The sequence below is a fragment of the Babylonia areolata genome, chromosome 21, assembly GCF_041734735.1.
Source record: "Babylonia areolata isolate BAREFJ2019XMU chromosome 21, ASM4173473v1, whole genome shotgun sequence".
NCBI lineage: Eukaryota > Metazoa > Mollusca > Gastropoda > Neogastropoda > Buccinidae > Babylonia > Babylonia areolata.
The window spans coordinates 51,520,370-51,534,519 of NC_134896.1; the positions used below are offsets into that span (position 1 = coordinate 51,520,370).

A 14,150-nucleotide genomic window follows, 5' to 3' on the forward strand; every position below is an offset into this window, starting at 1 on the left:
TTGGGCCATGCACTATGCTGACATGAACAAACATCTTACACCTTACCTAGGGCCATGATGACACTAACAAACACCTTACACCTTACCAAAAGCCATGCAGTGCAGAATTGCTGTAAGTACAGATGATGGCATCTCACTGCGCTATGCTGACACTAACCAACACAAAGCATACTCTCACTCTTCATCAGCTGTCAATTCCACTTTCAACCTGACTGACGGGGCTGCCAAGTTTTAAATATGCGGCTGCTCAAACATTTTGTTCTTGTTTGCGGAATACGTGCAATCACAAAAGTCCTCTTCAGGTCCGGAAAGACAAAAAACATGTTGATTTCTCTTACAAGGAATGTCAACTGCCGTCAATTTTTCTTACAAGTAACGTCAGCCACCATCAAGGTATATCCCGAATGGCGAGATATGATCATCAGTCATCCCCACCCTACCTTTTCCTATGCGTCTTGTTACGGGTCAGCGATACTTCTACGCACCTACAGACACCTGGTGTCAAATGGCCTGCTGATAGCGGCACCCCCTTTGTAGGAAATATTCACACAAACAAGCTAACTGTAAACTAGCAGGAGCTGACCGAGTTTATGAACTCCGGGACAAAGCAGTACAATCACCTCACAATGCAGACTGTCATCAGCGTTTCTCCAGGATAAAACAAAACAATTACCTTGCAACGCAGACTGTCAATAGCATGTCAAACTGATGTTTTGTTTCTCGTTGACTTATCACTGCTTGATCCGTTTATTCTAGTAGTTTTTAAATGTGCTGTGCTCTGCTGAACTGATTCTATTGCTTTAGGGTGACACAAAGAAAGAGAGAAAGAGGAATGGGGACAAAGTGAGAGAGAAAGAGAGAAAACGCAAAAAAACAAAACATAAAATCAAAGAAGAACAGAGAGTGAAAAAGACAGACAGAGAGAGAGAGAGAGAGAGCGAGAGAGAGAGAGCTTGAGACAGACCAACAGAAAGAGAGTGAGAGAGAGAGATTGAGACAGACCGACAGGAAGACACAGAGAGAGAGAGAGAGAGAGAGAGAGAGAGAGAGAGAGAGAGAGAGAGAGAGATTGAGACAGACCGACAGAAAGACAGAGAGAGAAGACAGAGAGAGTGAGCTTGAGACAGACCAACAGAAAGAGAGAGAGACAGAGAGCTTGAGACAGACCAACAGAAAGAGAGTGAGAGAGAGACAGAGATTGAGACAGACCGACAGAAAGACACACAGAGAGACAGAGAGAGAGAGAGAGCTTGAGACAGACCGACAGAAAGACAGAGAGAGAGAGAGCTTGAGACAGACCGACAGAAAGACAGAGAGAGAGAGAGAGAGAGAGAGAGAGAGAGCTTGAGACAGACCAACAGAAAGAGAGAGAGACAGAGAGCTTGAGACAGACCAACAGAAAGAGAGTGAGAGAGAGACAGAGATTGAGACAGACCGACAGAAAGACACAGAGAGAGAGAGAGAGAGAGAGAGAGAGAGAGAGAGAGAGCTTGAGACAGACCGACAGAAAGACAGAGAGAGAGAGAGCTTGAGACAGACCGACAGAAAGACAGAGAGAGAGAGAGAGAGAGAGAGAGAGAGAGAGCTTGAGACAGACCGACAGAAAGACACAGAGAGAGAGCTTGAGACAGACCGACCGACAGAAAGACAGAGCTAGAGAGAGAGAGAGAGTTTGAGACAGACCAACAGAAAGACAGAGAAAGAGAACCTGAGACAGACCAACAGAAAGACAGAGAAAGAGAACCTGAGACAGACCAACAGAAAGACAAACAAAGACAGATAGAGGAAGTTTTATTTGTTTGCACTTGCGTGCTCATGAGTGAGTGAGTGTGAGTGAGTGTGTGTGTGTGTATGTGTGTGTGTGTGTGTGTGTGTGTGTGTGTGTGTGTGTGTGTGTGTGTGAGTGAGTGAGTGAGTGAGTTGAGTATGTATGTGTGTGTGTGTGTGCATGCATGTGTGTGTGTGTGGGGGGGGGGGGGTAGTGAGGCAGGCAGACAAGACCTCAACAAAGCCAGTTCCAGATCTGGGCTAAGTGTTGTGACCTCCCCGACACCTTCCCTCAAAACTCAAGACTGACAGCTACACCCCTCACAGACTTCTTCCACCTTTTTCCTCACACCCCCTCCCCCTAACCTTTTTTTTTCCCCCTGACATACACACAATATAACCTCTCCCCTCCCCTTCCCTAACCCACCCACTCCCCTCCCAATCAGCACCACCACCACCCCACAGTTCCTCACCCACTCACAAACACACCCTGAGCTCTCTTTTTTCTTCACCAAGACACAACCCCCCCTACCACACCCTCCCTGTCTAGGCCTCTATATCAAGCACGTCCTACGTGCGTATTCTCAGTGAAGAGAAAAAAAAAAAAAAGAGGAGAAAAAAAAACCCACCACAACAAAACAAAAGCCCCAAAGGAGGTGGCTCTCTATTGAAGAGTGTCTATGTGGCGGTGTGGCCGACAACAAGCCAATACTGAGCCCCCCCCCCTGTCACAGCTCAGTGGAGAAGAAAACCACAGGATCACCAGGGCAATACTGGACCCGCTGTGCTTGTTGACGAAAACGCTTTGCACTGACTGGGACCTTTAGTGTGTGTGTGTGTGTGTGTGTGTGTGTGTGTCTTGTCTGTAACTCAATGTCCATGCACAGCTTTTTTCTTTCTTTTTTTTTTGGAGGGGGGTGGGGGTGGAGGGGGGAGCAGCAGGGTGGAGGGGCTTCTTTCGTTTCCTGTTTTATTTTTCTCAGTTATGTTTAGGGTTCCCCGAATCAGAGGACACTGATTAATGTTCCTAACAGACCACAATATATATGATAAATGAAACAAATAGACAAACATTGCAAATTTCAAATTGTTTTGGGTGAGAAAAACAACAACAACAAAAAAAACATATGTGTATGTATGCAATGTGAACAAACACTGCACACACACACACCTACACACTGCCACAGGAAGATAGCCAGCAGCACTTCAAAGCAGGGTGAACACCACAGGTAGCACTGCACAACACCTCAACTGACCCTAACCCTAACCCTAACCAGCACCTCAAGACAAGGTGAGAACCACAGGTGGCACTACACAACACCTCAACTGACCCTAACCCTAACCCAACCCTAACCAGCACCTCAAGGCAGGGTGAGAACAACAGGTGGCACTACACAACACCTCAACTGACCCTAACCCTAACCCAACCCTAACCAGCACCTCAAGGCAGGGTGAGAACCACAGGTGGCTCTACACAACACCTCAACTGACCCTAACCCTAACCCAACCCTAACCAGCACCTCAAGGCAGGGTGAGAACCACAGGTGGCACTACACAACACCTCAACTGACCCTAACCCTAACCAGCACCTCAAGGCAGGGTGAGAACAACATGTGGCACTACACAACACCTCAACTGACCCTAACCCTAACCCAACCCTAACCAGCACCTCAAGGCAGGGTGAGAACCACAGGTGGCACTACACAACACCTCAACTGACCCTGACCCCAACCCTACCCTAACCAGCACCTCAAGGCAGGATGAGAACCACAGGTGGCACTACACAACACCTCAACTGACCCTAACCCCAACCCTACCCTAACCAGCACCTCAAGGCAGGGTGAGAACAACAGGTGGCACTACACAACACCTCAACTGACCCTAACCCCAACCCAACCCTAACCAGCACCTCAAGGCAGGGTGAGAACCACAGGTGGCTCTACACAACACCTCAACTGACCCTAACCCTAACCCAACCCTAACCAGCACCTCAAGGCAGGGTGAGAACCACAGGTGGCACTACACAACACCTCAACTGACCCTAACCCTAACCCTAACCAGCACCTCAAGGCAGGGTGAGAACCACAGGTGGCACTACACAACACCTCAACTGACCCTAACCCTAACCCAACCCTAACCAGCACCTCAAGGCAGGGTGAGAACCACAGGTGGCACTACACAACACCTCAACTGACCCTGACCCCAACCCTACCCTAACCAGCACCTCAAGGCAGGATGAGAACCACAGGTGACACTGCACAACACCTCAACTGACCCTAACCCCAACCCAACCCTAACCAGCACCTCAAGGCAGGGTGAGAACCACAGGTGGCACTACACAACACCTCAACTGACCCTAACCCTAACCCAACCCTAACCAGCACCTCAAGGCAGGGTGAGAACAACATGTGGCACTACACAACACCTCAACTGACCCTAACCCTAACCCAACCCTAACCAGCACCTCAAGGCAGGGTGAGAACCACAGGTGGCTCTACACAACACCTCAACTGGCTATTTATCTTGTCACTGGATTCATGACAGGGGGAAAAAAAAAACCCACTGGTTTTAAATGAAATGTAAGCCTGACAAACTATGTGGACAGCCTGCAATCAGCACCAGTATGTAGTCATTCTCTCCATGGCCTCAATCAGAGAGAGAGAGAGAGAGAGAGAGAGAGACCTGATATTAAAGGTAGCAGGTGATTATAATAGATAGTCATACTGTGGTATTAATCACTACTTTCTGAAGGTCATTCCCATTGCAGGGCCAATGATCTGGCAGATTCCTAACACAAGTGGACAAGACCAACACCAACACAACTCCTACCATTTGTGACATGGTATTTTTTTTTTTGGGGGGGGGGGGGGGGGGGGATCATCTCTGTAGAGTAAAACATTTTTCAACACAGATTTGTTAGAAGAAACGTCTGACAGATTTCAATGTTTGCAGTTTACAATGTTCAGGCAACGTATGACAAGGTGGAATCCAATGACACACTTCTCAAGACCATGCAGTAAGAGCAGAAACCAGATACAATTCAAGCAGCAATGAACTGCATGGAACCTAAAAATAACCATGTAAGCCTGAGAAACACATGAATTTCAATGCCACAGTGCTCTCCATTCAACCTGTCAAAACACATATAATGATCTTTGCCATTTTCTGCATGGATGTCTTCTCTTTTTAATCACAAAGTATCAGAAAAAAAAAAAAAAAAAAAGAATTTGATTTTGCTGTCAAGTTTAACTTGATATCAGTATAGTGATTGGAAACATCTCTGCCACAGATCTTTACAGGACTGAAAATGAGGAACCGAGACATGCTGTTGTACCAGGAGCCCAAAGCAGGAGAAAACATGATTTGTGGCTGGACAAGTCAGTCAAACATCAACTTGTCAACCCCCTTCACTCACTTCAGCACCACCCAGGCCAGATTAAACGTTTTCCACAGTTGGTGGGGAGTCAGGGGTTGTCTTCAGTATATTGTGATGAGTGACAGCCTGAAGACTACAGTTATATATCCTGATCACTGACAGCCTGAAGACTACAGTTATATATCCTGATCACTGACAGCCTGAAGACTACAGTTATATATCCTGATCACTGACAGCCTGAAGACTACAGTTATATATCCTGATCACTGACAGCCTGAAGACTACAGTTATATATCCTGATCAGTGACAGCCTGAAGACTACAGTTATATATCCTGATCACTGACAGCCTGAAGACTACACAGTTATATATCCTGATCACTGACAGCCTGAAGACTACAGTTATATATCCTGATCACTGACAGCCTGAAGACTACAGTTATATATCCTGATCAGTGACAGCCTGAAGACTACACAGTTATATATCCTGATCACTGACAGCCTGAAGACTACAGTTATATATCCTGATCACTGACAGCCTGAAGACTACAGTTATATATCCTGATCACTGACAGCCTGAAGACTACAGTTGTATATCCTGATCAGTGACAGCCTGAAGACTACAGTTGTATATCCTGATCAGTGACAGCCTGAAGACTACAGTTGTATATCCTGATCACTGACAGCCTGAAGACTACACAGTTATATATCCTGATCACTGACAGCCTGAAGACTACAGTTGTATATCCTGATCAGTGACAGCCTGAAGACTACAGCTATATATCCTGATCACTGACAGCCTGAAGACTACACAGTTATATATCCTGATCAGTGACAGCCTGAAGACTACAGTTATACATCCTGATCAGTGACAGCCTGAAGACTACAGTTGTATATCCTGATCACTGACAGCCTGAAGACTACAGTTATATATCCTGATCAGTGACAGCCTGAAGACTACAGCTATATATCCTGATCACTGACAGCCTGAAGACTACAGCTATATATCCTGATCACTGACAGCCTGAAGACTACACAGTTATATATCCTGATCACTGACAGCCTGAAGACTACAGTTATACATCCTGATCAGTGACAGCCTGAAGACTACAGTTGTATATCCTGATCACTGACAGCCTGAAGACTACAGTTATATATCCTGATCACTGACAGCCTGAAGACTACAGCTATATATCCTGATCACTGACAGCCTGAAGACTACAGCTATATATCCTGATCACTGACAGCCTGAAGACTACACAGTTATATATCCTGATCAGTGACAGCCTGAAGACTACAGTTATACATCCTGATCAGTGACAGCCTGAAGACTACAATTGTATATCCTGATCACTGACAGCCTGAAGACTACAGTTATATATCCTGATCACTGACAGCCTGAAGACTACAGCTATATATCCTGATCACTGACAGCCTGAAGACTACAGTTGTATATCCTGATCACTGACAGCCTGAAGACTACACAGTTATATATCCTGATCAGTGACAGCCTGAAGACTACAGTTATATATCCTGATCAGTGACAGCCTGAAGACTACAGTTATATATCCTGATCACTGACAGCCTGAAGACTACAGTTATATATCCTGATCAGTGACAGCCTGAAGACTACAGTTATATATCCTGATCAGTGACAGCCTGAAGACTACAGTTATATATCCTGATCACTGACAGCCTGAAGACTACACAGTTATATATCCTGATCACTGACAGCCTGAAGACTACAGTTATATATCCTGATCACTGACAGCCTGAAGACTACAGTTATATATCCTGATCAGTGACAGCCTGAAGACTACACAGTTATATATCCTGATCACTGACAGCCTGAAGACTACAGTTATATATCCTGATCACTGACAGCCTGAAGACTACAGTTATATATCCTGATCACTGACAGCCTGAAGACTACAGTTGTATATCCTGATCAGTGACAGCCTGAAGACTACAGTTGTATATCCTGATCAGTGACAGCCTGAAGACTACAGTTGTATATCCTGATCACTGACAGCCTGAAGACTACACAGTTATATATCCTGATCACTGACAGCCTGAAGACTACAGTTGTATATCCTGATCAGTGACAGCCTGAAGACTACAGCTATATATCCTGATCACTGACAGCCTGAAGACTACACAGTTATATATCCTGATCAGTGACAGCCTGAAGACTACAGTTATACATCCTGATCAGTGACAGCCTGAAGACTACAGTTGTATATCCTGATCACTGACAGCCTGAAGACTACAGTTATATATCCTGATCAGTGACAGCCTGAAGACTACAGCTATATATCCTGATCACTGACAGCCTGAAGACTACAGCTATATATCCTGATCACTGACAGCCTGAAGACTACACAGTTATATATCCTGATCACTGACAGCCTGAAGACTACAGTTATACATCCTGATCAGTGACAGCCTGAAGACTACAGTTGTATATCCTGATCACTGACAGCCTGAAGACTACAGTTATATATCCTGATCACTGACAGCCTGAAGACTACAGCTATATATCCTGATCACTGACAGCCTGAAGACTACAGCTATATATCCTGATCACTGACAGCCTGAAGACTACACAGTTATATATCCTGATCAGTGACAGCCTGAAGACTACAGTTATACATCCTGATCAGTGACAGCCTGAAGACTACAATTGTATATCCTGATCACTGACAGCCTGAAGACTACAGTTATATATCCTGATCACTGACAGCCTGAAGACTACAGTTATATATCCTGATCAGTGACAGCCTGAAGATTACAGTTATATATCCTGATCACTGACAGCCTGAAGACTACACAGTTATATATCCTGATCAGTGACAGCCTGAAGACTACAGTTATATATCCTGATCAGTGACAGCCTGAAGACTACAGTTATATATCCTGATCAGTGACAGCCTGAAGACTACAGTTATATATCCTGATCACTGACAGCCTGAAGACTACAGTTATATATCCTGATCACTGACAGCCTGAAGACTACACAGTTATATATCCTGATCACTGACAGCCTGAAGACTACAGTTATATATCCTGATCACTGACAGCCTGAAGACTACACAGTTATATATCCTGATCACTGACAGCTTGAGAACTACACAGAAAAATCTATCTGCCTATGAACTCACTGATGAGTTGGTATGACAGACATCAAGCGGAGAAATTTGTGTGCCTACACATTTATGTCAAACAATGAAATCAACCTTTTTTCCTCTAATCATACAGTTGGCGCACACTTTACGATTACAATGGACTGAACACAAAAATAAATAATCAACCAGCACGAACTGTCCAATTCACCAGAATGTTAAACAAAACATGCATTCTGCCCGACAGTTTATTAAATCAACATAAGAAGGAACAGACAACAAACACAGAAGCAGGGAAAGTATAGCAAGAATAAACAATGCCACTGTGCAAACATACCTGCACACAATCGCACACATGCACACCCTCACAATCACAAGCACACAATCAGACATACGCACGCACGCGCGCGCACACGCACACACACACACACACACACACACAGAGTGCAGTTACCTGCTCTGTTAGCGTCAGTGCTGGGCTTAGTTGGTTCAGCTGTGTGGAAGGAGAGGAGCACAGAATTAGAAACCAAAGGTGCACACACACACACACAAACACACACACACAGTGACACAGACACACACACACACTGTTAACAGTTATTACCCACAGTGGTGAGGGAAAACCCAAACCATCATCCTTCCTGTTACATGCCAGAACTGCTTCCTGAATCAATGCCCTGTGTCTTTCGGCAATATTAACATTTTTACCCGTGCACTCTTTGGTGTCGAAGTCAGAAATCAAATCAAATGGGTATACCAGCTTGTGACAAAGTTGTGCACCGTTTCTGGTTCGACATTCTTATATTATAATTAACATTTTTACCCGTCTGCAGTACAAACCATACGTGAGAAAGTCCCAAACGGGTGAAAATGTTAATTATATATATAAGTTTGTCGACTATAGTAGAGGATTTTAAAACGAACTCGTCGAGATTTGAAAGGTGTCTAAAAATGGAGTGCATGTAGTACATGAATCCACATGTTTTGCGCAGAGCCCCCCACACACTCTGACGGAATGAAATTGTCAGTGTACACCGTCGGCGCACCAAACCATGAAATGAAGTCAGGTGTCAGTGCCTACACACACAATCCCGGAACCATGAAGTTGTCAACCCTACACACATTATCACGGAATGAACTTGTGAGTGTACACTGGCACGCACAACATCATAAGTCACGGAATGAAGTCAGCCTGAGCCCCCGCGGCAACTATACGGACACACTGGCAAACACGGAATGAAGCTGTCACTGTACACTGCCAGACACATGTTGAAGGAATGTTGTGATTGTACATGCACGACCTGTCCTGTCTGCCGAAGTGGATGTGCACGAAGGGGACATAAGAAAGAGGTTACTGTGCACTGACAATCTTGTACTTGAAGTGAAGACGACGGAATGAACTGCACCGTGTTTCAGCGGGAGGATGAAAACAAGAGTGGAGGACTAGACAACTGATGGGTTCCGAACGTAACATGAACAACTGTGTGCGTACGGAAAGAATGGCCATCTGTGGAGCTAAATGTTTGATGTCTCGCCCTCAGTTCTCCACGGAAGGCCAGGAGCACACTGACATGCAACACAGGACACAGCACACACATATGTGACACGTGCTGTCCAGGAAACAAGCTGTCTAACACACACCACAGACAATCACGGAATGAAGTTCTCAACACACACACACACACACACACACACACCGGCACACACACACACACACACACGTGAAATCGCTGACTTGAACATTCACAGCCGGCCAAAACATCACTGATGAGAAAGGGACGTGCAGCTGTCCAATTGAAACGGTTAAGTTCAGCACGGACACTGACTCGGCCGTTAAAATGCACTTTCCTATTTCAGTATGTGACTTTTCTGCACTGCACATTGTTAAGGAAGGTCAGTTCCACCAGTCCCGCTCACTTTTTAATGTTAAGTCCTCTGTGCAACGCATTTTAGCACTGCAATACAGGGAATGGTGTGCGGTTTCCACGTGTACCTGGTCAGTGCTGTCGGAACCGATACAGCAAGGACGTACAACGAAACAGGCCGAAAAGAACGGACCCACCACAGGAGACTGCCGTCACTCTTTTGATGTCGTACACACTTGACGGTGTTTCATGCAAGCTGTTTTATTATTTTCAGTCATGTTCATGTTAGGATCACAACCTGTTGTCTCGTCCCCCACTCTGTTTTCATCCTCTCGCGAAGCATGGTACAGTTCATTCCGTTTTCACTTTAAATGACCTGGCGATCGCGTACACTGACCGCTTTCGATCGAACTGCCTTATACGTCCCGTTCGCACATGTCCACTCCTGGAGATATGACAGCGACAAGCTTCCCGATTTCTTTACGAATTTTTCTATTTCAAGCCCACTGCTTGATGCATGGAATGCCCCATGATCTCGGACATACCGGCGTTTAGAATCAAGACAAGTTTCATTACGAGTACTGACCCAAACTTGTATATATATACACACTCCCGTCTTAATCATTTGCATGTATGTTTTGTAACACAGACGGGTAAGTTCGAACTGACCCGTGGTTCCCGATTTTTTCTTTCACTTTGCGTATCCCCCATTCTTTCCCAGCCCCTTGCTAGGTGCATGGAATACCCCAAAAAGCATCCCTTTTTAGACACCTTTCTAATCTCGACAAGTTTGTTTTAAAATCCTCTACTATAGTCGACAAACTTATATATATAATTAACATTTTCACCCGTTTTGGACTTTCTCACGTATGTTTTGTACTGCAGACGGGTAAAAATGTTAATTATAATATAAGAATGTCGAACCAGAGATGGTGCACAACTTCAATTGTCACAAGCCGGTATTTTAGACACCTTTCTAATCTCGACAAGTTCGTTTTAAAATCCTCTACTATAGTCGACAAACTTAAATATATAATTAACATTTTCACCTGTTTTGGACTTTCTCACATATGTTTTGTACTGCAGACGGGTAAAAATGTTAATTATAATATAAGAATGTCGAACCAGAGATGGTGCACAACTTTGTCACAAGCCGGTATACCCATTCGGGTGGATTTGATTTCTCACTTCAACATCGAAGAGTGCACGGGTAAAAATGTTAATATTTCCTGTCTTTCTTCATGTCTTTCTTCTTCTCTTCCTGTCTTTCCGTCTTTCTTTTTCGACTGGCTAAACTGACCACAGCTTAGTCAATGGTGGTGGCTGCTTTATGCATCATGGTGTTTACTGGACCAAATGATACGCACCTTGAAACCACTGACCCGGCCTACTAAACTTGGAAGTATGTCAATTCAAAAACAATCACCAGGACTTGTAACATTTAATTTTAGGAAAATATACAAGCAAACATGAAAAAGAATGAGTGGATCCAGTGGGCCTATCCCCTAACCCTGAGGAGTTCACGGAGGATGGTAGGGGCAGCTCTAGCATTGGATGTTTCCCCCAAGACACAAACACATACACATACACACACACATACGGTGAACACCACAAAACATGTTAGAAAAATCACCACCACAGAACACCTGGGATTTAGGGAAAAACAAAGCATTTAAAAGCACTGCAGATTAGCAATGGGATCAGAGAACGACAAAACCAAGACAATGAGCAATGACCACAAAAAGAAATTCCAATCACGTGTATGATAATGATAGGAGAAAACTATGATGAAAAAGAGACAAACTGTCACAGGTATTTACCATAACACATTAATCACAATCACATCTTCAATAACCACATTAACATATCAAACAAATGACAAAAAAACAACAACAAAAAACAACCAATAAACAAAAACAAACAAAATTCATGAGCAATGATTGCATAGCATGGGAAGGAAATAGTGCGAAAGTATCGTAAACATTTCTTTTCTTTTTTTTCTTCTGAGCTATAAAATCAAAACCTTTCTCCTACAGAATCAAAGTCAACTATTGTTTGCAATAAGGTCAAGCTTCCACAGTAAAAAGAAAAAGAAAAAAGAAAAAAGAAGAAGAAGAAGAAGAATTTCCTGAGCATCTTCTTTCACTCCACAGGCAAAACGCACTCCTTTCAATGGCTTCTCCAGACAAAGCGAAGTCCTCACAACATGAACAAAAACGCACACAATGCCAGCACACAAAATTCATGCTCTCTGACACAAATGGAAACAAGTCCTACAAAGCAAGCAGTGCTGTATCAGAAATCTGATAATGGATGTGAGTGCTACCTGCTCCGTTTTTTTCTTCTTTTTTTTTCTTTTTTTTTTTTTGTCCTACTCCTTCTTTTGAATTCACTTTGAAAACAAAAAAAAAGAAAAAAAGAAAACAAAACAAAATCAATACGTGAGTAAATCAATAAAGAAATAAAGTATGCAAAAATGTGCATGAAGGGGTGTGTGTGTGTGTGTGTGTGTGTGTGTGTGTGTGTTTGCGTGTGTGTGTGTGTGTGTGTGTGTGTGTGTGTACATGTACATGTGTACACAGGTGTGTTTTAGATACCTGCCTCATATCTTGGTGTGTGTCTTCGATACATGTCTATGTGTCTCAGTGTGTGTCCAAACAGGTGTGTGAGTGTGCAGGTGTGCATGTGGGGGTGATGAATGAGGATACAGCCACACATGCATCAAGCACTGAGTGCCCTCACATTATCCCCCCTGAATCGGGTAAGACAGCTGGATCTTCAGCCCTGTCCACCAGACAGCCACACATGTACCCAGCACTCACATTATCCCCCCTGAATCGGGTAAGACAGCTGGGTCTTCAGCCCTGTCCACCAGACAGCCACACATGTACCCAGCACTCACATTATCCCCCCTGAATCGGGTAAGACAGCTGGATCTTCAGCCCTGTCCACCAGACAGCCACACATGTACCCAGCACTCACATTATCCCCCCTGAATCGGGTAAGACAGCTGGATCTTCAGCCCTGTCCACCAGACAGCCACACATGTACCAAGCACTGAGTGCCCTCACAATTATACCCCTGAATCGGGTAAGACAGCTGGATCTTCAGCCCTGTCCACCAGACAGCCACACATGTACCCAGCACTCACATTATCCCCCCTGAATCGGGTAAGACAGCTGGATCTTCAGCCCTGTCCACCAGACAGCCACACATGTACCCAGCACTCACATTATCCCCCCTGAATCGGGTAAGACAGCTGGGTCTTCAGCCCTGTCCACCAGACAGCCACACATGTACCAAGCACTGAGTGCCCTCACAATTATCCCCCCTGAATCGGGTTAGACAGCTGGGTCTTCAGCCCTGTCCACCAGACAGCAGACAAGAGGGTTATGCCCCTTTCTAAGGCCATAAATAGCTGCTGTTCCTGGTTATTTCTTACAGGGCTGACTGACCAGGGTCATAAACATTCATACTTAACCCCTATCGACCCCTGCCCCCCTGCAGACCCCTGACCTCAAGCTAGGAGGACACTGATAAGCCAGGGGAGGTCTGCATGACATACAGACAGGCAGACAGACAGACAGACTGACAGACATTGTGCCCTCACAGACCTGTGATAAATCAAACAACAACTTCCTCGTCATCACATCGGCCTAATCTCAAATATATAAGCCATCTATACTTCAGTATAATGGTCAACAAATTGTGTGAACTTAGATTAGTACTGTCATTTATGAACCTATTTCCCCTTTTATTATGACAGGGGTGTGAGATATGTATTGTCATTTGTGAAACCTCTTTCCCCTTTATGATGGTGTGACAGTCAGCAGTGCAAACCTCTTTCCCCTTTATTATGATGGCGTGACAGTCAGCAGTGCAAAACTCTTTCCCCTTTATGATGGCGTGACAGTCAGCAGTGCAAACCTCTTTCCCCTTTATGATGGCGTGACAGTCAGCAGTGCAAACCTCTTGCCCCTTTATTATGATGGCGTGACAGTCAGCAGTGCAAACATCTTTCC

The 14,150-nt window shown here is 44.7% G+C and overlaps 2 protein-coding genes across 3 annotated transcripts in view; both read right to left on the bottom strand.

Annotated features, from left to right (window-relative positions):
- The window catches only part of LOC143295950 (uncharacterized), a 343,443-nt gene that overhangs the window by 93,987 nt on the left and 235,306 nt on the right, over positions 1-14,150 (bottom strand). The gene's annotated exons all lie outside the window — the stretch shown is intronic.
- LOC143296479 (TOG array regulator of axonemal microtubules protein 1-like) overlaps positions 1-14,150 on the bottom strand; it is an 88,793-nt gene that overhangs the window by 46,102 nt on the left and 28,541 nt on the right. Inside the window, exon 5 of one of the 2 annotated variants that reach the window (XM_076608435.1) lies at positions 8,718-8,756. The exons of the other annotated variant lie outside the window; for it this stretch is intronic. Coding sequence (XP_076464550.1) covers positions 8,718-8,756 — 39 coding nt within the window. The remainder of the gene's footprint in view (positions 1-8,717; positions 8,757-14,150) is intronic. 2 annotated transcript variants of the gene reach the window in all.